We start from the raw sequence: 26,748 nt of genomic DNA on the forward strand, positions 1-26,748 counted from the left end.
CAGTTAGCAAACAGAAAGTATTAAAGCAGTTGAAATCTTCATTTAGTGTTGTAGTAACACCAACGTGGTGTCAAGAACACCAACACTTAATGTTCATTGTTGCCCGCGGCTGATCCTCTCGATATTTCCCCGCAAATCAAGCTGATCCCTGATACACTTTCTCTCACATTCAAACCCAAATCTCCAGTCACTCTGTGCGGCACTCATTCACATGACCTTCTGTGGAATTCTCATCTGTCACCTCTTGGTGCTCTCCTTAAGACAACCGGCAAGTCCTCCTTGGACTCTGTTTTTTTTTTTTTAAATCTTTTTCATTTCTTACTTTATTATGTACAAAAGAAGGAAGGTCTCAGAACTGACCTAGCAAAAATTAACATTTCTTCTTTCGAACACACAGAACATTGTATGTTTGTGAATCAACAGACACTAATCATTTTTATTGCTCTGTTTCACAGTGATAACATAGTAGTAATTCAATATGAGATACATTATTAAAGTATGTGGTGGTCAATATAAATATCACAGAGTGGGGAGAGCAGCAGGTAAATCTGTGCAGTGAAACGCAGGGAAGTCTCTTTAATGCAGGTTAGATTCTCCCTGGATCTTCAGGGCATGGGGAGATGTGGAGGGGGGAGGTCAGAGGAGGCAACCCCAGTAGAGGGAGGGAGGTGAACGGTGCCCCAGGGGAGGGAAGCTGCAGACGGCACCACAGCTGGCAGACAGCTGCCCCTTCCTTAGATAGGAACGAAGCAGAGCTGGTATGAGGGCTGCACAGAGGCAAAGCCACTCTCAACTGGGGTGGTGTCGATGTCCTTTGGTTCAACCAGAGACTTCAGGGTAAAGTTCTGTAAAACGGTGGTCAGGAATAAAAACAGCTCCATGCGGGCCAGGCCCTCCCCCAGGCAAATTCGTTTTCCTAGAAATCGGAAACACAGGGAAAGATGCTCCTTGAATGCCATGTTTCTGAACTACCACAGAACACTCAGTAACTGTATTATGGATGAATAACTTGATGGGTGAATGGAACACAGTATGTCCGAAAGGACAGTTGGATAGATAGATGGTAAGTAGGACAGAGACACTTGCTGTCCACCTAGTATCATTCTACAAACATTCATTGCAGAAATATTTAATTACTTGGCCTGTGCCAACTACTTCACTGAGTATTCCTGCATTATAGTGGCTCTTAGGCTTTTCAAGTTTCTGTCCATCTTTTTTGAGAATCAAACCCACATTCCTTGTCCAGGTGGGACAAAGGGGGAATGACTGAGAAGAGGTGGCTTACATATCTGTTTCCCTTTCTACCTCTGGCACAAAGTCAACTAATGATTTTTTTCCTCATGTACCTTCAAAGGTATATGTCTATGCCCATGACTCCCTGACTGTAAAATTTTGAATGGCTCCTATGCCTGTCCTTTGGGCTATGTCCAAATTATTTGACCTGGCCCTTTACATTCTGTTCCCAGTCTGATGTTCCGTGATCTTTCCATCCAGTCTTCATCCACACCCTCAACTGTCAGCTCTAGCCAAACCCACCCCTCATCAATCTCCAACACATTAGGCATTTTCAAGCCATTTGCCAGGCTGTTTCTTTTGACTCAGATGCCTTTCCCTTGTACTTCCTTCATAACCGAGGTCAAATGTCATTTCCTCTTTATAATCTTTGTGATCCCCTCAGGAACCCTGTAGAAATTTTGCCCTCACTGGATTTCCTCAGCATTATATTCAGGCTTCCATTGCAACATGGATCAGTTTGTGTCATTATTCTTTGTTTATTTGCTTATCTACCCCTCTAAAATGTGCATTCCTTGAAGGGAGGGTTCAGTCCTTGTCATCTTGGCATCCACAGTGCCAGATACAAACCCAGGATCAAAAGCCATAGAGAAACATATGGCAGTTCCATGTCCAGAGACTCAGCACACACTGCAGGAGTGGAGACCCATTACCCTATAGGGGGTCCCTAGGAAGAGCAAGGTGCTCTGGAATCAATGTGGTATCCTGCAATTCTCAGGGGTTTCTTGACCCCACGGTTTTTTGACCCCACCGTTTCTTGGCAGGCGGTTCTGAAATTTTCCCTCTAAAGCAAACATCCTGTTCCTTTCCCTGTGGTCCATGACTTTTGTAATCATGCCATGATTTCTCTTCTTTCCTTGCTCCCTGCCCCTTGTGACATAGCTGAAATGTCATTTCTTCTATTAGAGTGCTGCTTATTCCATTTTGTCCTTCACTGTTGGGCATGTGACAGCAGAAAGTAGGCAATTTCCCCTCTCACCCCCCAGTGTAACCTTTGCTTACCTCTCTCATAGCACAGGTCGTATTTGACTGTAGTGATCTTTCCACTCATCTGCTTGTCTAACTGTGTTGTGCCTATTCTGAGTGCCTATTCTGGGCTTGTGGGTACCTATGTCCCCAAATTCATCTAAGGTATGAGAGGCATCACATAAAAGATACTCAGCAAAGCTGTGGTATTTGTGTGGCCTTCTCAGGGCAGGTGAGGACAGTCCAGATGAGTTTCACCTTCTAGGAGGAACTTTCTGGTAGCTCAGTGATGTATCTGGAGGCAGAATTCAATCAACCCATTCTCTAGCTTTCTCTTTTTGGAAGAAAGAACTATGTCAGGTCCCCAAAGTCTCACTGAACTGGCCCAAGAATGCAGATGTACCCTGTGGTGGGAGCGTGCCTGGGCACTGGCAGAAGTGCTCCTGACTGTGCACAAAGAGCAGTTCTCTGAGCCCCAGGATATGCATCACACAAGTTCCAACTGATCCCATAAGATTTCTTCCCCCCTGGAGTAGAGATGGAGTTAAATTTCTATTACCTGTTGAGAAAGGCATGAAGTAGTCACTCTTCCTCAAGTTGCCACTCTTATCCAGAAAGTGGCCAGGATCAATCCTCTTTGGGTTGGGAAATTCTTTGTTATTTTGCATCACAGATGTCAGTGACATGATTATGTTCGTGCCCTAGAATGGACAGATAGATAAAATGAATTATAAAGAATTCACGGTGCTGGAGGAAATATAGGAAATCACTTTGTCCAATTTTTTTGTTCTGTAGGTGAGGAAACCCAGGTCCAAAGAAGGGCAGTGACATTTCCAGCAAGACAGATGAAGTAATAAACAGGGATTCATTTAAGGCAGTGGCAATGATTTTGCCAAAGTGGCTTCTGATACATTTGAGGTACTGAGCACTTGAGTACTTGAGTGCCAAACCTTCTGAATCCTCTCTCCATGTAACCAAGCTGGGTTAAGCAGCACCTGCTGTATTTCATCACTTCAGGTTTACCACACCTTATACGTGAATTAAGGTTTCAAATAGAAATCTCTGCTGGTTCTTGAAAAGCCAGAAGTAACTGGAAGGGCAATAATGGGTGATATCGGCGATCCCTATCTGATTCCTCTAGTTCCAATTTAGTTAGTCACAGGAGAAGAAATAATTTTAATAATAATTCTCAACCAAATATCAAAAAAGGAATAGCTTCTCCTAGTTATGACTTTGGGTGAGAAAAAAGTGGACTGGAATTCCTGACCCTTGATTGGGGCAAGATCCTTTGCTTCTTGGTAATGGCTTCAATTTCCTCTTCCCCAGAGATGGCATAGACATTGCACCCTTAGCAAATGCACAGCCCTGTCTTTAGTATTGAAATAGGATATTTAGTTGTTTCCATTTTTATTATAATATTAATATATGCTGGCATCAATTGGGATAAAGTAGTTTGTAGCATATGAACTAGAAAGTCTGAATAAATACAGAAACCACGTGTTAGAAGGTAACAGAAAATTGAGACAAAAATTGGTGTCAAGATTCCAGAGAGGGAAGATACTCAGAGAGGTAAGCTGACAGGTGCAGTCAATTTTAGGCTGTGTTCATTTCCAGTTTTGAAGGTGGCCAAGAGATTTAGATCATTCTGTCATCCTAGAGGAGAAGGGATGAACCATTTTTGGAAGAAGACAAACATTATCTGAGCCTCTGCATTTTTCTTTTATAGTCTCTGGCATTTAACCCAAAATTACAGGGCATTCCAAGACAGAATTTAGTGGTCACAAACAGAAGATCGAATGGGGTGAGAGGCAGTAAAAATAGACCCACTGTAGGGAATATGTCCCATCTACTTTGAGGAAAGCATTACCTTCATATGAGAAATCTGAAAAGAAAACTTTGAGAAAGAAAATTTGCAGAAAATTTTTTTTTATGAATATAAATACAAAATATAGAAAGTAAAATCCAGGGGTGTGTGTGTGCAATCATGCATGTGCGCGCATGCGTGTGTGTATTTAGTGGGGAAATAAGGTTCATAATAGAGCACTGTATCTGAGAATCCTCCATTTGATAAAATTATAAATTATAATGACAAAAGACATGCAAACTGAAGAGGGGGACTCTTTCTCAATCTGATAAAGAAAACAGACAAAAATATATATAAAATATCATTAACAATGGTGATATATTAAATCCCCATTCCCTCCTGGAGATCCCAAACAAACAAAACAAGAATGCCTATTACTCTCACTCCTATTCAACAGTTATCCTAGAAATCCTATTCAGTGCAATAATACAAATCGAAATGAAATTCAGAGTTGGAAAACAAAAAACCAAATAAATATTTATACAGATTGCAGGATTGTGTACATAGACATTCCAAATGAATATACAGACAACCTATTAGCAATATTAAATGCTTTTGTCAAGGTTACTAGATATATTATTAAATTAATAAAATAAATTCTATTTTCATATACCAGAAAAAAATGGAAAGGTCTTTTATAATAATTATGTAGCTTATAATAGCATCAAAAATATTAATTACATTGAAAAAGCCTTTAAACAATGTGCAAGCCACTGTACTGAGATAAAAAATTATTGAGAAAATTGAAGAAAGCACAAACAAATTGGGAGCATTTACCATATTCAATAATTGAAAGATTCAACAAGTCAAGAATATTGAGATTTAATGCCATTCTAACAGAATTTCTAGCACAGTATTTTAGGAAATTGACAACCTGATATTTAAGTAAACAGCTAAGAGTGGCCAGAACAATATAAAGAAGAAGAACAAATTTGGAAGACTTAGGCTGCCAGATATCAGAATCTGTTGGAAAGCTTTATAATCCCTAACTGGAAACAACACAAAATCCATCATGCTGTTATACGTATGATTATTGCACAACTGTCAGCTCCCCTAAAGGCAGAGCATTGGAATCATACTGTAACTATGACAACTTCAAATGCACTGAGGTGCAGGGTAGGGGAAACAAATCTTACCTTGGGGATGACGTAGTTTCTGAATTTAACGTTACTGATCACTGCATGGGGCACGCCGGTGGGCAGGAGGTCAATGTATCTCTGGATCTCGTGCACCACAGCATCCTTGTAGGGCATGCTGCTCCTGTCCTGCATGCAGGGGCTCCAGTGTCTGCCAACCACGCGGTCAATCTCTTCCTGGATTTTAGCTGATAAGACACAAATAAGAACTGATGGCAAAGGAGAAAAATGCACATGTGCCATAGCAACTCAGGGTTACATGAAGTATTACAAAAGTGTCCCAACATTGTTATAAGCATAAATTATATGCCCAGAAGTACACCTAGACATAGAGAAAATTGCTACAATATATGTACATATAACTTTCTTACAAGCTAGGCATTAAAGTAATCTGTAAATGTCTATATATTAGAATACAGGATGACCGATACATAGAAATAATGCAATGTTTCAAAATATAAATAGTATATAATTGACTCAAGAATTTATTGTCCTTACAGACAGAAAAACAGAAGTCACATATTAATTTTATATTAAAACAATACATGGTGTTTAAAAATTACATCCTACTCCTGGATCTATATGACATATGTGTTTGCTTGCAGGTGTCTGTGTGTGGGCAGTTTACAATATTACCTTCTCCATTCTCCCCACACCAAAAAGACCTCCAATTTGAACCATTCTTGTGGTTTCTTTTGAAATGTATGTTCAAATTTCAAAATAATCACACTTTCTACCACTATTCCTTTTTTTTATTCTTTTTTTGCTCTCACTTATTTTTTTATTTCAAAAATTTTTTTATTTATTGAGATTGTTCACATACCATACAATTATCCAAAGATCCAAAGTGTACAATCAATTGCCGCTGGTACCATCATACAGCTGTGCATCCATCAACACAATTATTTTTTTTTCAATTTTTAGAAAAATTTTCATTACTCCAGAAAAGAAATACAGATAAAAAAAAGGAATCTCAAATCCTCCCATACCCCTAACTAACCCCCTTCCATTGTTGGTTCATGGTATTGTTATAGTACATTTGTTACTGTTGATGAAAGAACATTAAAATACTACTAACTGTAGTTAGTTTGCAACAGGTATATTTTTCCCTACATGCCCTCTATTTTTTTTTAAAGTTGCAGAATAGTATTTAATTTTCAGATAGTTATAGTCATCTTATTTGATATCAGAAAATAGTGCCATTATAAATTTTACAGATGAGGATATTGTTGCCCTATTCTCACCATACATAGGTTGCAGAATAAATCTGAATACAGATCAATACTTCCCCTTCTTCCTCCTTTGTATATTTACAAACATGCCTACACATAACCCTTGCTATTGCTATTCAAATTATTTTTATCTGAACCAAGGAACTACATGCATAAGATAATTTTGTTTTGTTTGTAGGAATTCTCACTGTAAACTATAGAAGCTTAGGGATCAGAGAGTAAATAGATTTTTTTTTGGCCAAACACTCTATCTGAACTCAGAAGCTAAAATCGTTCAGTATTTTCCATTAAGTATGCAATAAATAGCAAATCTTGGGTCCACAATTAATGTTCTTTTGTTTTGGTGTATGAAATAAAAGTTAATAATTGTTACTTAAATTTAGTGGTTCAATGACTACAATAACAGATGTCTCTCCATATATAAATAGACATTTTTACCAACACCCCTCCCTATATACCTTTGCTCTATGTATCCCATGCCTATCTCCAGACAATGGCATCTAATCTACACCAACAAATAAAACATAATTGAGAAGACACATTTTTCAATGCTCTCAAAAAGTATAAGAATATTCCTTTGGATTTTTAATAGAAGTCTATATTTTCAGACTTAAATTTAATAGTTTTTAATTATTCTTAGTCTCATTCCTGTTTCATCAATTAGGAAACTAAGAGTCATCTTACAAATTAAGTGAGATGACCACATTTACAATCAGTAAGTCAGAAAAGTGAGGGAAGTATCTTCATCTTCTGACTTCTAGTGTTTCAGAAAGAATGCCATACCATAAACCTGAGTTATCCATTTGAAATAGAGTGAAAGACATGGTACATGGAATAGGATGTGATACAAAGTATATTTTCTCCTTCATAATGTCACCATTCTGCAATGTCTGTTTATTCCTCTCTGAAATATGAAATTAAAAATAATTAATATAGGGTTGTGTCTTATGATGACTATGATGATAAAAAGCCAAACTCATATTCAATGGTCACTATATGGCTTAAAAAATGAATCTTCATCTAATATTATGGAACCTTTCTCCATCTCTCTCTCTCCTTTCTTTGTTTCTCTGTCGGTAGGGCTCCCTTTAGTATCTGAAGTAGGGCACGTCTTTTATTAGCAAAATCTTTCAGCATTTGTTTGTGAAAAATTTAAGCTCCCCTCAAATTTGAAGGAGAGCTTTGCTGGATAAAGAATTCTTGGTTGGAAATTTTTCTCTCTCAGAATTTTAAATATGTTGTGCCACTGCCTTCTCACCTCTGTGGTGGCTGCTGAGTAATCACTACTTAGTCTTATGTTTTTTCCCTTTGTATGTGGTGAATTGCTTTTCTCTTGCTGCTTACAGAACTTGCTCCTTGTCTTCAGTATTTGACAGTCTGATCAGAATATGACTCAGAGTTGGTTTATTTGGATTGATTCTATGTGGAGTTTGCTGGGCATTTATGCTTTGTGTATTTGTGTTGTGTAGGTTTGGGAAATTTTCCCCAACAATTTCTTTGAATACTCTTTCTAGACATTTACCCTTCTCTTCCCCTTCTGGGGCACCAATGAGTCTTATATTTGGACGTTTTATTTCATCTATCATATCCCTGAGGTCAATTTCAATTCTTTACCCCATTCTTTATTTTGTTCTTTCCTTTTCCATTTTGTTGTACTCCAGGTTGCTGATTCAGCATTCTCTAGTCTTGTACTATGAGTATCCAGAATCTTTTTAATTTGGTTGACAGTTTCTTTTATTTCCATAAGATCATCTATTTTTTTTATTTACTCTTGCAATTTCTTCTTTATGCTCTTCTAGGCTCCTCTTTATGTCCATTATATCCTGTGCCATGGTCTCATTGTTTGTCTTTATTTCTTTGATTAATTGCTCCAAGTCCTGCATCTCCTCTGATCTTTTGATTTGGGTGTTTGGGTTTGGGTTATCCATATCTTCTGATTTTTTCATATGCTTTAAAATTTTCTGTTGTTTTTGGCCTCTTGGCATTTGCTGAACTTGATAGGGTTCTTTTAGGATATGTATGCTAATTCAAAAACTTCTCTCTAATTTATCTGATCTACAGCTTGGTGGCATACATTTTCTCTAACTAACCAGCAGGTGGTGTCTGCAAGCCACCTATTCCCCTCAATCCAGTTCTCCCCAACTTTGTCTTTGTGGTGTATGGGGGTCTGATTCTTACGGGGTCCAATTGGTGCACCAGTGTTGCATGTGTAGTTTGTGGTGTCCACCCTGAATGTGGGGTGTGTGTCTGAGTGGTTACGGAGTGAAGGCAGCTTTAACAATCAAACCTTTCAGGTGTTCCTGGAGATTTAAGACTGTTCCAAGAGTCTAAACCTTCAGTTCGGTCACATCACAGATTGTCTCTGCTGCTGACCCACAAGTCCTTTGCATTGGCATATGGTCCCTGGGATTTCTGAGTGGGTCCTTCTTTCAAGCCATGCCCTTCTAGGGCATCTGCTGAGAGAAGGCTGTGCTATGACACAAGTGCATGCTGTCCCTCAAGGGAAGTTCTGGGCTGCCCGGCTGTGTAGGGGTGTTTCTAGCCTGCGGAAAGGATGGCTGAATGAGGCCTCTTAATTTCCCCCTTTTCGCACCACTCTGCCTTCCTAGCTCTGGGACAATTAGCTGCAGGTGCACGAAAGGTTATTGTCCACAACAGGTATTGTGGCGTGTGTGCGCATTGCTGGAAACACTTCCCACCACAAGGGGTTTTTTGGCTCAGCTCTGGGCTGTGGCACCAGTGCTGGGCAGGAGCATTTCCAGCCCACCAGGAAGATGGCTGTAAGGGACATGGTTTCTTCACTTTTTGGTTAACCTCTGCCTTCCTAGCTCTGAGACAATTAGCAGCAGGTGCGTGAAAGCCTATTGTCCATGCCAGATATTGAGGCATACTCACAAGTTGTGGAGACGCTGTTCCTGCCACACTTCTGTGAGGTTCTTGCTGCCATATCTGCAGCCGCTTTTGGGTTTTTAAAAAAGAGCTAGTCTGACTCCAAACACCAACACACAGTTTCCCCACATCGCAGTGTGGCTGCCGGATATTCAACAGGCTTACTCACTTGTTTCAGAGTGCAGACTCCCAGTTTAACCAAGTGCACGGTCCCTGTGCATTTAGCAGAATTTGTCCAGCTGGTGCATTGCTGGAACTGGTGTTCTGGGTGACTTTCTGGCTTTTATCTAGTATTTTTCATAGAGGTGTTTTTTCGCCCTGTCTCTCCTAACTGCCATCTTCTGGAAGTCTCTACCACTGTTTCTTAATCATTTTAAGATACTATCTAATGACTTTTTGTTCAAAGAGATGAGTGATTTACATCTCTACCCCTCCCCCATGCAAACACAGACACAAATCCACAAACATACAAACACCCGTGCACGTGCACATGTACACTCCCCCCCATTTTCCCTATTAGATTTAAATCACAATTTTTGGTTATATCAATATTCATTATTTACATATTTAGGACTACATAAATGGTCTCTGGTAAGATAATTATAATTATGTTTCATTTTGTGTACATATTTACTCTTAAAAATATATCTTTATTTTAATTTTTAGCTTTCAAGATGATGATTTAGAATGATTTCTAACTGATCCTGTAGCTGTTTCCAATTCCTGGAAATAATTTCCCAAGTGCTCAGGTCTCAGATAATCGATCACATCTCTTTTGTCAACTTCCCTCACAGCTGCTTTGCCACACAGTCCATTCTAACTGGTTCTTTCCCAGGTCTGGTGCCCAGCGGCCTCCCTGAAGCTTCCATTCTCCTACCCAGGTTCTCCTAACTCCTGGAGCCCATGAATTCCTCTGAATTTGTTTCAGAACTTTGAATGGAGCAAATTCTGAAGTACGTTTATGAGAAAATGAAAAGAAAGTGTACAATTTTCACAAACTTACAGGTTTGAAACTCTCTGTTTCCTACAAATACACAAGATGACAATTGCTCATGAGAATCCTGATGCTGTTTTGATTCCTAATCCTTTATATATGATACAAATATCATATTGGGAGATTAGGAAATGAGAGAAGGGCATATGCGCCATGTGGGAAAACAGCCAACTCTTCATCTTCTATAATAGGAAACCAATAGATAGGAACTGATTTTCTTCTCTGAAAATGCTTTCCCTCTTTTTATTTAAAATTCCATTTTATTGAGATTTTTCAGAGACCATACAATCATCCAAAGTGTACAATCAGTTATTCATGGTACCATTATATAGCTGTGTGTTCATCACCAAAACTAACTTTTTTCAATTTTAGAATATTTTCATTACTCCAGAAAAGAAATAAAAATAAAAAAGAAAACTCAAATCTTCCCATATCCAGGATCTCCCCTGCCTCTGTAATTGACTAATAGTATTGATATAGTTCATTTGTTACTATTGATGAAGAAATGTTAAAATACTACTAACCATAGTACATAGTTTGCAAAAGGTATATTTTTCCATATATACCCCTCTATTATTAGCTTCTAGTTATAGTGTCATATATTTGTTCCAGTTCATGAAAGAGATTTCTAATATTTGTACAGTTAATCATGGACATTGTCCACCACAAGATTCACTCTTTTATACATTCCAATCTTTTAACCTCCAACTTTCCTTCTGGTGACATATGTGATTCTCAGCTTCCCCTTTCCACCACATTCACACAGCATTCAGCACTGTTATTCTCACAATAACATGCTACCATAACCTCTGTCCATTTCCAAACACTAAAGTTCAACCTAGTTAAACATTCTGCTCATAATAAGCAATAACCCCCCATTCTTTAGCCTTGTTCTATATCCTGGTAACCTATATTTCATGTCTATGAGTTTATATATTATAATTAGTTCATATCAGTGAGACCCTACAATATTTGCCCTTTTGTGTCTAACATATTTCACTCAATATAATGCCTTCAAGGTTTCTTCATCAACCAGTTTTTTCTAAGATGGTTTTGTGGTATAGTTCACACACTATACGTTCCATCCTTAGTAACAGTCAATGGGTCCCTGCATAATCATGTGCTTATGCATTCACCACCATCACCACTGTCTATATAAGGACATTTCCATTTTTTCCACAAAGAAAGAGGAAGAGTCAAAGAAGGTGGAGAGACAAAAGAAAAGGAAGAAGTAAGAAAAAAAAAGATGACAGCTAAAAGACCAACGAAAGGAAATATAGAATTAAAATATAATAAGAGTCAGACAACATAACCAATGCCAAGAGTCCCCCACCCCTTGCTTATATCCCCCTTTAACAGGCATCCAGCTTTCATACATTGCCCCTGCCGCATCAAAGAAAGCATAATACAATGTTTTTGCCAACTATAGTCTCTAGTTTGCATTGATTGTATTTTTCCCCAATACCACCCCATTTTTAACACTTGCAAGGTTGACATTCATTGGTTCTCCATCATGTAAAAACATATTTGTACATTTTATCACAATTGTTGAGCACTCAATGTTTCACTAAGTTATATAGTCCCAGTCTTTATTTTCCCTCTTTCCTTCTGGTGTCCCACATGTCCCTAACCTTTGTCTTTCAACCATATTCACAGTCAACTTTGTTCAGTGTACTTACATTGTTGTGTTACCATCACCCAAAATTGTCCTCTTAACCTCTTATTCCTGTATTTTCCTATTTGTCTGTAGTGTTCCTTTAGTATTTCCTGAGAGCAGGTATCTTGTTCACAAACTCTTTCATTGTCTATTTGTCAGAGAATATTTTAAACTCTCCCTGATATTTAAAGGACAGTTTCGCTGGATATAGAATTCTTGGTTGGCAGTTTTTCTCTTTCAGTGTCTTAAATATATCACACCACTTCCTTCTTGCCTCCATGGTTTCTACTGAGAAATCCATACATGGTCTTATCAGGCTTCTCTTGTATGTGATGGATCACTTTCCTCTTGCTGCTTTAAGGATTCTCTCTTTGTCTATGATGTTTGATAATCTGATTATTAAGTGTCTTGGCATAGGCCTATTCAGATCTATTCTGTTTGGGGTACGCTGTGCTTCTTGGATCCATGATTTTATGTCTTTCATAAGAGATGGGAAATTTTCCTTGATTATTTCCTGTATTATTGCTTCTGAACCTTTTCCCTTCTCTTCTCCTTCTGGGACACCCATGACATGTACATTCATGCTCTTCACATTGTCATTCAATTCCATGAGACATTGCTCATATTTTCCCATGGTTTTCCCTATCTGTTCTTTTGTGTGTAGGATTTCAGGTGTCTTGTTCTCCAGTTCCTGAGTGTTTTCTTCTGCCTCTTGAAATCTGCTGTTGTATGTCTCCATTCTGTTTTTCATCCCTTGTGTTGTGCCTTTCTTTTCCATAGATTCTGCCAATAGTTTTTTCAGACTTTCTAGTTCTTCCTTATGGTCACCCAGTGTTTTCTTTATATCCTTCATCTCTTTTTCCATATCATCCCTAAACTTGTTGACTTAGTTTTTTAATTGATTTAGCATATTTGCTTGAAAATCTTTAATTGATTGTTTCATTAAAGTGAAACGATATCTCAACTGTATCTCAATTGAGGTGTAAGTTTATTCCTTTGACTGGGCCATATCTTCATTTTTGCTAATGGAATTAGTAGTTTTCTTTGTCTAGGCATCTGGTTTCCTTGGTTACCCCAATAAGATTTTCTCAGAACAGAATGGGCTCAGGTCTCAGAAGGGGGATATATTCAGTATCAGGTTTCCCTGAGGGTGTGTCTTACAAGACTCACAGACTTTCCTGTGAGGCCTCTAGCTGTGGTGTTTTTCCTAACCTGCCCAGCAGGAGGTGTCTGTCAGCCTGTTGCTCCCCACTGGTGTAACTCTTTATTTCATGTGGTCCCTTTAATTCTCAGCTTGAGTTGTTTCTCTTTTGACTGTTTTACCCCAGGCCCTGTGGTCCGAGTTCTGAAGGGAGGATAAGCACTAGAGCTGGGCCCCACCTCCTTCCTCTTAGGGAAGATACACCCCCTAGGGAGTTAAGTTCTGCACTTGAATTAATCCTTTGTCTTGCTGACTCTGTTAACTCCACCCCTGTGTGGATCAGAGCTCTGTGAACTGAAAAGGACTGAGGCTCTTTCCACTGAGTCACTCAGGTTGAGAGAGAGAAAGAAGGGAAAGAAATCCCCTTTTCAGAGGCAGTCCAAGTCCCCGCAGTTTCGCCTATCAGCCAGAGATAGCTCCTGGTCTTCTGGGCTCCCTTTCCTGGGACACTGGAGTTTCCTGGCTTTCTAAGATCAGCTGTCTCTAAAGCCTCTGTATTTTTTCTATTATTAAAATTTTTTTTTCTTTCAGCCCCACCTCCTCTGCATGGGATGTGACATCAGGTTACTTTGCTGCTTATTAAGGGTTTGTTTATGTTTGTAGCTTGTATTCTGCAGCCCACGTCTGTTAATTAAAACCCAGTTGGAAGTAGGCTGAGCTATATTCGCTTGCTCCGGGAATACTGCTTTCACCCACAATGATGTCTTCAAGCTCAGCCTGCCATCGGGGAAGTGGGCTCCAGATGCAGTTCAGCAGTTTCTACCTACAGTTTTATGCTGTGATCTCAGTCATTCCACCCGTTCCAGGCTGGTGTACTATGGGTGGACGGTCATGGTTGTATCCCAGCTGTTGTTCCAGATTATTTACTAGTTGTTCCGATTGTTTATTAGTTGCTCCATGGGAATAACTAAATTCCATACCTCTCTATGCTGCATCTTGCCCCTCCCCTCTTCTCTGAAATTTTTAATGATTTTCTCTTAAACCTGATGTTCTGAAATTCCACGACCCTGTGTCTTGGGTGGACACTTGTATTACATTCTCCTTCTGGACACTCAGCAAGAATTTTTTTTGTGGATGTCAGAGAATGGAAGTCTTTCCTCTGGAGCTGTTCATGCTCTGGAATCCATTCTGGCTGCTGGATTCCAGAACTCAGGATGGGGAAAGCAGCTAAGGATCTTAGGATTCAAGAGGTGGACTCTTTCCTAACCCTTCTTTTTAGCCCTGCCCCTCATTTCATCACTGTCTCTGCCCATGTGCCTGAGTGCAGGGCTTCTTAGTATGCTTTCTCTAGAATAAGCCTCTTTGTTTATATGTGTGTGTGGGTGGGTGGGGAGGAATTACATGCAGAAAGGAGTTTTGGAGCAAATTTGGGTGGCAAGACCCTCTTATTTTTGGCTTCATTTTCTCTTACTACATTCTTTAACATTTTGTACTTCTAAATACCAGACTATTGGGGATTGCAAGGGCCCAAATTGAGTTTTCCTTATGATAAATCTTCCTTGTCTGATGTTTAAGTTACATTTCATCCTCTCTGCTGAGTTAGTTATCATGTCTCCATCTGTTCTCTGTGTTACAGAAATTTATTTAAGACTTAGGTGTTTCCTGCTCCCCTCTTCCCCAACTTTAAAAGAACTAATTCTCATTTATAATTAATTTATAGTTATTTCAGTAGGATCCTGATACATAAAAAGGTAATGTTTGTTTCTTATCTGCTATGCATAATTGGAATCTCTTTACAGGTTAATTTCTAATATTAAACTATTTATAAAAGATAAAAAGTATTGATAAAAGAGCTTCTTATCATTGCAAGTAGTGTGCTTTTTGGACACAGACTTCTGGAATAACAAAATACTCTTAGGCACATCTTCTCCCTAAATAGCAGGACCTTCCTTATGAAGCTAACTTTTTAGAGTACTTGCCAGACTGTGTACATTTTCCCAGGCTGCTTCCATAAATTTCTAGAATTTCCAGAAATTTACATTCCAGAATTTCCAGAAATTGAAGCTTAGGGCTTCAATAAGGAAGAATTCCATCATCCCTGAGCCAGCAATAGAGCACTGTATTTTCAGAATGAGGAGAGATTTCTACAAGCACATTTCTACCATTCAAGTGGCATTTTCACTAATAACAACATTATGCAATCCGAGGCCAATGCAAATGTGTCTGCAGGAAATCATCTCCATTGAACTCCAGACAGTGCACAAGGGCTTCAGAGCTTCTCATACTGCCCCCACAGTTCCTCACTTGTTTTATGAGAAGGTGTCTCATTTTTATTCCGTCATCTTAGAGCTGGTGATTATGCTAATGGATCTTCTCTAACACAGTCAACATTGGGTACATTACAGTGCTTTGCCAACTTCAATGCCAAAATTCACCCTGCCCACCATCTGTGGTCATACCTGCAACCTCTGGGTACTTCAGCAGGAGCGGGAGTCCATATCTCAGGGTGGTGCTCATAGTCTCTGTTCCAGCACCAAATAGATCATTTACAGTGACAGTCAAGTTTTCCATGGTGAATTCAGACTGTGAATTGTGTTTTCCTAGGGATGATTTGATGGAATAATTAGATGAATTTGTTTGCCTGCATATTTAATTACAATGAATCCAAAATCACACAGAATATTTTAAAGTTAAGGAAACAGAAAAAAGGAAACTGCAGTGTTTGAAAAAATATTTCAATGTATATTGGAGACTGTATGTTAGTTGGTCCAGTCTTTATCTCTTACTCCTTTCAACTAGCTTGCCTAGGTTTGTAGAGCACAAAGGCAGTACCTGCTGTTTCTTTCTATCGAGCAGCCTCAGAAATAGAATTGGTATTGTAAAATATGGAGGGACTTGAAGTTACCATAAAAGCCAGCTTTGCATTTTATAGATTTGGTGGCTGTGCACCAGAGCAGGTAAGTGACTACTCTAAGATCACACAACTATCATTTAGGCAGAGTCCAGGATAGACCAGCTCAGCCCAGCTCAGACACCATAAAACCCAATCAAATTGTCATCTAACCCAGTGACCTTTTCTGCTAGGGTCCCAGCTGAAGAATCAAACACCCCTACACCTTAGTCAGTGTTTCCTGGCCACACTGTGGTCCCAAAGATTCTCCCTCCTTGATATCCTAATTTAGGATATTTCCACCAAGTAATGTGATGAAGAGAGCTCCAAGTGTTGTGGAGAGGACAAGCTTCGTGGAAAATGGAAGCCTGTCAGCGAAGGTCTGGGTCTCCACTGAGTGCTATGGGCATGCTCTTGGGAAGTCACCAAGTAATTTATGGAAAATGAACTCTGGAAAAACCACTGAACAGTGTGCCTATGGTCTTGTATTTGAGCTCAATATTCTGGGCATTTTGTTTCTTGTATTGTAAAGAGCTTGCCTGTCTTTCCCCGATGTTTACTCTGTGATGACAAGCTCTGGACAGGACTGTGGTTTTCAAACATTCATTTTACTGTTTGATACATATAGAATTTAGAACTTGTCAGAGATAAGAGGATAAATGGTTTCTGAAGAACAGGGATCTTGGTCTTACCTGGACCCATGGGGTGCTCAGAATCCTGATGTTTTCATTGAGTTTTGCCATCAAGGTAAGAATAGCCTGATCTCTGTATTCAAAATGAGTGTGGGAAACAACAGAGCAGATCACATTGCAGGGAGCACAGCTCAGGATAAAAGTGGGATCACAGGGAGACCCTAAAAGAATTGGAAACATTTTAAAAACACCATTAAAATGTACATATAAAACCCTTTGTCTTTGAGATACAAGAAAAGATAATTTTAGAATCACAAAAATTAAAAGGTAATTTTAGAAGCACTTAAGCCGTATCTATCTAGAAATTCTCTTATCAGTCAAAAATTCAGCATGCATAGGATCAATGCCTCACTTTACCCCTCAACCTGAGCTGACCATTCCCTTTTAACTGGTTTTGTCATGGTTTTCCAAATATCCCATTACCTCCACTGCATTTATGTTACCTTTCTAACCCAACATGCCTTATATTTTGGAGGAAGAAAGAAAAAAATGTAAAGAGGCCACTGTCAGACCCCAGAAAAAGTCTAACATATAGAAGGAATGTCTGATCCAGACCCCCTGCAGCTTATCGCATAGATACCAGGTGCACCATAAACTAATGGTTAAAGGCCGTTTTAGAAATCCCAGTCATAGTGGCACCTTGACCCCAAAAGGTGGATAAGACAAGAACAGATAGGTCCATAAGATGAACAAGTACAAGCAAGCCAAGAGGCCTACTTCCTCTATAAAGATAATATGGCTGCACATCAAAGAAGAGTAGTGTGTTAGAACCCTAGTAACCAATCAGTTCAGACGTTGATAAGCCCTCACCCACTCAAAGCACAGGACACCATTCCCTCCTGTGCCAGTTTGAATGTATTATGTCCCCCCAAATGCCATTATCTTTGATGTAATCTTATGTGGGCAGACCTATCAGTGTTAATTAGATTGCAATTCTTTGAGTGTTTCTATGGAGATGTGCTCCACCCAACTGTGGGTGATGACTCTGATTGGATAATTTCCATGGAGGTGTTACCCCACCCATTCAGGGTGGGTCTAAATTAAATCACTGGAGCCATATAAATGAGCTGACAAACAGAAGGAACTCGGTGCAGCTGTGAGTAACATTTTGAAGAGGAGCTACAGCCAAGAGGGACACTTTGAAGAAAGCACAGGAGCTGCAGATGAGAGACAGTTTGAAGACAGCCCTTGAAAGCAGACTCTTTCTCTGGAGAAGATAAAAGAGGACAAATAACCCAAGTGGAACTAAAAGTGACATTTTTGAGGAACTGCAGCCAAGAGAGGAATGTCCTGGGAGAAAGCCATTTTGAAACCAGAACTTGGGAGTAGATGCCAGCCACATGCTTTCCCAGCTAACAGAGGTATTCCAGACACCATTGGCCATCCTCCAGTGAAGGTACCCAATTGCTGATGTGTTACCTTGGACATCTTATGGCCTTAAGAGTGTAAATGTGTAACCATATAAACCCCCTTTTATAAAAGCCAATCCATCTCTGGTGTTTAGCATTCCAGCAGCATTAGCAAACTAGAACACCTCCCCACATGGTTTTTTTTTCTCTTTAAAAAATGCTGCTCTCATAAAGAGAGCTGGAGCCATTTTCTTTCTTTTCACTGCCCCCCACCAGCATTCATCCTCTAATAAACCTTAAACTTTCTACTTAAAACTTTGACTCACTGCATTGTGTGGATTCTTGTACGACTCTGACCTAACAGCCATTTTCATGACATCTAATAATTCAAATTATCAATGCAGAATCAACTCTGTCTACAAAGCCTATAGACAATTAAGCATTGATATAGGAAGAATGAGAATAGTTAGGAACCTCACATTTTTGAAAACATAATAAGTAGTTTTCTTATGTCAAACCACAGAGGGGATATCTGAAGAGAGATAGATTATGGGTAAATTCAATATTTTAAGTAATAAATGTGAAAAAGGAGAAGCAATCCATATGTATAAGAAGAAAAATTATAAAAATGAATAAAAATGACAGAAATGAAAAGATGAAAATAGAAAAAATGAAAAATGAAAAATGAAAGAAATAAATAAAAATGAAAGAAATGAAAACATGAAAATTGAAAAAATGAAAAATGAAAAATGAAAAAATGAATAAAAATGAAAGAAATGAAAAAATGAAAAATGAAAAATGGAAAAATGAAAAATAAAAAATGAAAGAAAAACTCTGGGAGAATAGGAAACTGTTCAGTATCACAAAGCTCAGTAGTGACAGAACTGGGATTTGAAACTAGCTATTCTGATGCTCATCATGGTGCTATGTTTCTTATACCACAGCTTCCTTGAGAAGAATTTTAGTGAGACAAACAAAACCCCCAAACCTTAGTTAGTCCGAATGTACATGCCATTGAGTGTCACCGGATAATATCTTTACTGAGGAATCTGAAATGAAGATGCTGACTCCTTCTGTCTGTGTGAGGATCAGAGAGCTGAGGAGTCTTGCTGTTCTCATACACCACCTGATGCTTTCGGTTCTGATAGTGAAGAACCAGTTATTCCTTCTGATATAGAAGCATATTTATCAGAACTTTTACCCCAAAATACTGAGGTACAATTTCCAAATGATAGAAAGTGGAAAGGCCTTACTCTAATAACTGGGACAGATGATTCATATCCTTTGATACTATTTTAGAAGGTTGTTGAGGGAGAAGCTAAACAGGCCCACGTGAAAAAGGAGGACGTGAGGGAAATGATGTAATGGCTAAACTAATTATAGGATGAAATAAGAAAACTATACTAAGTTAGAGATATGTAATAGTAATCTCTCTTCTAATTTTTAGTTTTCATATAGGCAAAATGTATGTTATATTGCTCTTACAGAAGTGATAGTTTAATTAGAAATGTTTTCAGTAAAGTTTTGCAGGCATTCAAGATTAAGTTTAAATCTCTGATGACGCTATGAAAACCCTCCTTTGTTCTTGACTCACTTATGGTTTATCACCTGTATTTCATCACCTGTGGTTCAAATATAAAAATAGAATAAGACCTAACTGGATGTACCCTAAATCAAAGGCTCTACAAATACCCTGTAACTTGTAAACTTGTTCCTTTTACCTTAAGTGCTCTGTTAGTATATACGTGTTAAAGTTGAATTCTTGTCTTGAGTGCTCATTTCTTTTAAACTATTGTCTGTCCCTATTCTCTTATTTGAGTGGGAGGCTGCTTGATGAAGCTCAAATCGGCTGAATCAGACCTTATGAGACTTAGGCCTTTGCTAATGGAGATCATAGGTTTGAGGTGTAAAGCAACGGACCTGTGACATGACTTCTTAATTTCCAGGGGTCACATGAAATAGAATCCCTTCATTTGACTCTAGGAATAACAGGGCCATAGGTGCTCATGAGAAAGAAAAAGGGACTGGATTTCTCCCTCTCTCCATCACTTTGGAGGTGAACCTGCCCAGGGAGACTGAGGGGAGAGCCTGTCTCAGAGGAACTGGGTGGGGAGGGCTGGAGAGACCTTGGCTTCATCATCTCCCAGTCACCTCCAGAAACAGCTGCTTCTGTTGCTTTTTCAGTCTGTCCTTGTTAGAAATAATGGAATGAATGTATGGAGAGCAAAACGAGAGAGATTATTGAAGGAACAACAGATGCGATGGGAGGGAAGGAATTCATTAACAATGTGCAGATGCTGCAAACCTGAAAGGGGGAGAAGCATTTCAATGTCATGAGGATAGAAACTTACTTGGAGTTATGCTATGTCACTCATGGCAAAACTTGTTGTGAAAACTCCAGAACTCGTTTTTATTTTATTTCATTCAGTGGGCTATAGTCCATGACTGAATGTGTTCTGATTAGTGCAGTTATTCTATGATGTATTGCTAAGGGAACATTACTTGGCCTTTTCTAAAAGGTGTAATACCTCATGTTTACAGGGAAACAGACAATTTACAGAGAACTTTCACACCTATTACATTTCTTTGTTTTTCTCAATTACCTTTGCCTAAGGTACAAGTATTTCCATTTTAGAGAGAAGGAATCTGGGTCTTGGGAATTCCCTGCCTTGGCTGAGCCCACAGGGGCTGCAGTGGGCAGAGCTGAGGCTGGAACCCGTGTCCCTGACTCTTGCATGCTTTCCTCCAAGCAAACATTCAGTTCAACAGAGGCACTGAGATTCACTGAGTGTGTACTATGCTTCAGTATATTGTGACTCATCCTAATCAGTGATTTTCACAGTAAACATTGAATTACTAATTGCAGAGCCAGTTGATTAAAGTAAGAGGCCAGAAAAGTTCAGTTTTATAACTTGTTTAGAACTTGGGTAAGGCTTGGTCTTGCTGAACTCTGCATCCAGGACAAAGAGAAACAGTTTTTCAGCTGCTTGGCTCACATAGCTCTGGACTCTAAATAACTTTACTTCCTTGTTGGGGCAAAATATGCTCCAGGGCTCTCTTTAGAGCCATCATTTTATTCCTTGAGAGATGGGTGTCTATGTTCTGCTCCTCCTTCTGCTGCTGAGCTCCTGCTTGGACCCTTTTCTTTCTGTAAAGTGAAAGAATCCAGATAATTTAGACACAGAAAGGATCTCAGTGACCCACTAATCTAAGCCTTCCTTTCTTTTAGGAATGGGGGTTCAGTGACGCAGTGAGGCGGTGCATCACCCGTGCATCAGCAGAGGAGCTTGTCTGAGAACCCAGGTTTCCCATCTCCCAGGTCAGGGGCTTCTCACATGGAGGAGCTTCCCCATGTGGCCCACCTGGCGGACAGGGAGGGCATCTGCGGGAACCCACCCCAGTCACAGGGCAACACAGACCTTGGCTTGGCAGGTATTGTAGATTAGAATGGTTTCTTTCTAAAGAAACTTGATCTACATTTTATTTAAGAATACATTTACATAATTATACATATTTAATTGGTTATAAGCAGATAGAAAAGTTGGGGTATGGTACAGAAAATTGGGATGGTGTCATTCTTAGACTCTATTCATGTTTCCCCAATAAGTCCCAATGAAACCCTATAGGTTCATTTTAGATTCCAGTTCATAATCTCGTGCTGCAACTACTTGTCATTTCTCTTTCATCAACTGCAGTCTGGAAAAATTTCTCAGTCTTTCCTTGACTTCTGTGATTTTGCCACATTTGAAGAAAACAGTTTGTAGATTTATAAAATGTCCTTCTTTTGCATTTGTCTGATGATTCCTCATGATTAGATTCAGGTTATGCATCTTTGGCAGCAATGATGTTTTTCTTCTCGTTGCATCGTATTAGGTGACAAACAATTTCAGTCTGTTCCATTATGGGCGACGCCCATGTTGATCACATCATAAGATGGTGTCTAGCAGTCCCTTCGCTGTGAAGTTATTCTTCTTACCATCATAATTAAGAAATATTTTATGGGTAGATTCTTTGAAACAATGTAGATGTAACTATCCATTTCTCATGAAGTTGTGAATTTATTCACTTATTTTATCAGTATGGAATCATGAGTTAAATTTTATTCAATGGGCTGTGGTCCATTACTATCATTATATATTTTGATGCTGAAATTGTCTCCCAATGATTGGGTTTGGTATCCTTTTGTCTTCCCATCAATTTTTGAGCTATTCCTTGTTTTTTCACATGGTAAGTTATTCCAGGAGGTGGTAGTTGAGGGCATGTGTCAACTTGGCCAGATGATGGTGCGCAACTGTCTGGCCAAGCAACCACTGGCCTATCTGTTGCTGTGAGAACATTTCATGGACTTAAATCATCAGTACATTGATTGAGTCTGTGGCTAATTACATCTGCAGTTGGCCAAGGGAGTGTCTTCCTCAGTAAGAGACATTTAACCTAATTAGTGGAAGGCATTTAAATGGAAGGTGATAGCTTCAGCGGACAGAAGAGAGAACTTTTGTGTCTGCTTCAGCCATCCAGCCTCTCCTGGGGAATCCATTGAAGACCCTCATTGGAATGCCAGCTTGCTGCCTGCCATGTGGAATTGGGACTTGTGTGTTCTGCCCTAGGGAATTTGGACTCATGCATCCCCACAGTTGTGTGAGATAACTTTATAAAATCTCATACTCACTATAGATATCTCCTGTTATTTGTTTCCCTAGAGAACCCTAATACATAGGCTTATCCTATATTTTTCCTGTCCCAGCTCTCCAATCAGTGATTTCTCCAAAGAACCTTGGTTCTTTTAGTTGAAAATGTTACGTAGAAGCCAAGATCTGTGTTCATTGCTACTGGGCTGTCACAGCTCTCAGGACTTCTCAGTGAACAGTGCAGCCTTTCTCTCAATATATGTGTTATATATATATAATATATATATGTTGTGTATATATATGTATATATGTTGATATAGATAATATGTATAGCACATGTATATATGTATATTTACTACTATCTTTATCTACATATACTGACAACCATAAATTCATTCTGGTACATCTTATTCTAATTCAACACCACAAGATTCATTCTAGTTTTTTCCCTTTCCTTACTTATAACTTCCTTTGCTGATAGTAGGAAACTTGGATCTCATTATCTTTAATGTTTTTACATACTTGATCAATTCCATTTTGGGAACAGCCCCCTATTTCTGCCACCTCACCCTCCCCAGAATGGACACCCTCCTTATCCTGCTGGGGCTGAAATGAGCCAGAGCAGCCTACCCTTCCTTGTGGACTCCCTCCCCACCCTGATACAGCACTGACACCTCATATCAGGCTACTCTCCTCACTCTGGGCTCTGAAACTCCACACCAGGGCACCCATCCATGGGGAAGCCCTTCTCACCTGCTCAGCCTCTGATACCCTACATCAGCAGCTGACCACATGTGGACATCCCCTCAACCTGCTTGGTCTGTGATTCCCCAAACAAGGCAGCTTCTGGCCCCTTCTCCATGTGGGAGCCTCCTGCCTCCTGGGTGGTGACACCCTCCACAGGAATGCTGGGTGCTAAGTTCCTTCTCAGACAAGCAGCCTCATCCTCTGCATCAATGCCATCCTCACCCCCACTTTAGTTCTGCTACCCTAATCCATAAACAGCTGATTAAGTAATTGTGAAACCTCAAGGATAAAAGTTCAAAGAAATTTATAAATGGGCACACCTTGAAAAGACAATTTGCAAAGAAAAAATACCACAGCTCAAGAGGCAAATGAAAAAGAATCACCATCATTATTCATAAGGGACACACTAATGAAAAATCAGATACAACTCACACTCCTACTAAAAAAGGTTAAATTTTGATCCATTATGGCTTGAATCCTTACAAGAAGAGGGCGACCAGGGAAGGGGCAGAAAGAGACACATCGCCATGGGACAGAAGCAGGTGCATCTAGAAGGCAAGGATCACCAGGATTGTAGGCAAGTCACCACCAGGATGACTCCAGGAGAGAGTGTGGGCTGCTGATATGTGATTGTGGACTCCCAGCCTCCAAAACTGCAACATAAACTCCTGTTAAGTCAGCCTGTTCTGTGGTATTTGTCATAGGGTGAGGTCTCCGAGTGTGCCACATTCCATTCGCGGACATGACCCAAAGCACAATGTATGATAAATATCACAAAATGACACGGGGTCAAAGAGGATCTAAAATGCAGTATACTGAGTGAATACACTGAATTTGTCATCAAAATAGACCCCGCCCCCCCGAGTGAACCTCAAACTCAGATTGCTTCCTTGTGAATTCTATCAAGGTATTGAAAAAACAATACCAACCATTCAACCTTACACAACTCTTTCAGAAAGTTAAGGGAGAAGGAGCACTTGAATATTTATGGTAGAAAACCATGAATAGATGGGAAACCCAAGATTTGGGGACAGTCAGATGGCCTCCAATTTCTGGAGCTCCATTACAAACCTTGATCTGGCTGACCATGAAGGTGCTGTGAAACGGTCCACTGAAGACTTGGACAGCTGCTTTGCTCAAAAGGGTTTTGACTGTGGACAAGACTCCAGTTTGGCACAACCTGGCCTGCTGTCTGTGGGTTGAGACTGGCAAAGACCCAAGTCTGTTCTCCTCAGTTCTTGTGGTGTCAGCAAGGCTCTCTTCTTCTCCATCCCACCACATGCCCACATGAAAACCTTGGTCCCAGGCCTGACTCTGTCTCAGCCTGGCTGCTGGGCAGAGCTATTTCCACTCCCCATATCCTAGCTGTAAGGCCCCAGACACCCAAGGGGCAGCCCAAGATGCCACTGAAGACAGCAACATGTGAAGCCCAAAGATCATATTGTGAACAAGTGGGGACAATGGGACAGGCCCATCATCCTAGAGGTGGGGTTGACGACCCCATGACTGTGGCAGGTGTCCTGCTGACAGGGGTCTGAGATGAGCAGGAATAGCCCATGCCTGCCTCCCTCTTCCCTGAGGAGGTGAATTTTCCTGCAGTTTCCAGAGCCCCACAGAGCAAGAGGGCACTGGATATGGATGGGCCAGCCTACTGGGAATATGTTAATATACATGGTAAAGGGATTTAATCCTTGCTTAAATCAAAGATTTTGAGATGAGGAGCTTACCCTGTATTATCTGGTCAGTTCCATGTGTACACCAGAGCCCTAATAAGAGGGAAGCAGGGGCATCACAGTTAGGGGGAGGCTATGTGACAACAGAAGCGAGAGGCTGGAGCTATGTGAGGAAGGGGTCACAAGGCAAGGATGCTGGCGGCTTCCAGAGGCTGAGAAATGCAGGGACATGGAGCATCCCCTAGAGCCCCTGGACGGATCCAGCCCTGCTGACTTGACTGCAGCCAAATGAGACTGATTTTTGATTTCTGACCTCCACAACTGTAAGATGATATCTTGTGTTGCTTTAAGGCACTAGGTTTGTGGTAATTTGTTACAGCAGCAATAGGAAATGATATAAACAGTGTCTACTTCAAAAGTTTGTGAGAAAGATTAGTGTAAAGCATGCAAAGTGCCAAAAATCGTGACAGGAGAATAAAATATTGAGCGATAAGGAAAAAGAGAGGTGAAGGAGGGGAGATTACAAATTTCAGTAAGATACTAAGGGTGGGATGCATAGATAAAGTGACATTGGAACAAACTATAAGTCTGCCTGTTTGCACACATCTTTGTGAACTCTATTTTCATTGCTAATCAATACAGTTGAAAAGGTATGTAACGAATTTTATTTGCAGTCTTTATTTTTAAGTTCTTTTCACATGTTAAATGGTTATTTACATTCCTTCTCCTTTAATCTGTCCTTTGAATTATTTCCCCATATTTCTGTTATCATAGAGGTTTTCCTCTAAGATATATTGATTACTAGAAAAACAGGAAATTGTAGAACAATATGTATAATATGAATCTAAATTTGTAAAGAACCATTTAATCCCATATGTCATATTATTTATGAATTTATACTTACATGTACAGATATATATGTACACCAATACACATATTTGTTGTCTTAAAAATGCATGCCAAAGTTTAAGTGGCTTCCCCTGGAAGATGAACTGGGAGAACGGTAATGCATGATGCCATTTCTCATTTGTTTACTTTAAGACAGAAGGAGGAAGACGATGATGATGTGAAGTGTATCAAATGTTTGGACATCTATGTTTTGGAGCTAACACGATGCTAATGACTTCAGGACCAAAGCATCAACTTGCCATCACACTTCTGTTATGTGTAAAACAATGTGGTGAAAAGTAGAAAAAGAATAAAGCCTGATGATATTGTCAAGAGATATTGTTCTCTTCCTGGGCAGAGAAGATTAACACCCAGAACACACAATTAGCAATATGAAAACATCCATCAATATTTCAACCTCAGTTGGCAAACAGGAAGTATTAAAGTAGTTCAAATCTTCATTTAGTGTTGTAGGAACACCAACATGGGGTCATGAACTGTAATACCTTAATGATCATTCTTTCCAACAGGTGATCCTCTCAATATCTCCCCACAATTGGAGGTGATCCTTGATAACACTTTCTCTCATGTTCAAATCCAAATCTCCAGTCACTGTGTGCGGCACTCATCCAAGGGACCCTCTGTGGAGATCTCATCTTTCACCTCTTGGTTCTCCCCTTAAGACAACAGGCATGTCCTCCTTGATCTC

The 26,748-nt window shown here is 39.7% G+C and overlaps 1 protein-coding gene across 1 annotated transcript; it reads right to left on the minus strand.

Annotated features, from left to right (window-relative positions):
- Nucleotides 1-563: 563 nt before the first annotated feature.
- On the minus strand, nucleotides 564-24,759 carry LOC119509874 (cytochrome P450 2C42-like). The gene is made up of 8 exons (XM_037803886.1): nucleotides 24,550-24,759; nucleotides 23,962-24,026; nucleotides 21,127-21,251; nucleotides 16,754-16,915; nucleotides 15,632-15,805; nucleotides 5,260-5,447; nucleotides 2,819-2,960; nucleotides 564-916 (listed from the first exon to the last, which is right to left on the minus strand). Exons 1-8 carry the CDS (start codon nucleotides 24,757-24,759, stop codon nucleotides 735-737), a joined length of 1,248 nt encoding a protein of 415 aa, XP_037659814.1. The 3' UTR covers nucleotides 564-734.
- Nucleotides 24,760-26,748: the final 1,989 nt, after the last annotated feature.

Source organism: Choloepus didactylus, chromosome 15 (assembly GCF_015220235.1).
Source record: "Choloepus didactylus isolate mChoDid1 chromosome 15, mChoDid1.pri, whole genome shotgun sequence".
NCBI classification, from domain to species: Eukaryota; Metazoa; Chordata; class Mammalia; order Pilosa; family Megalonychidae; genus Choloepus; species Choloepus didactylus.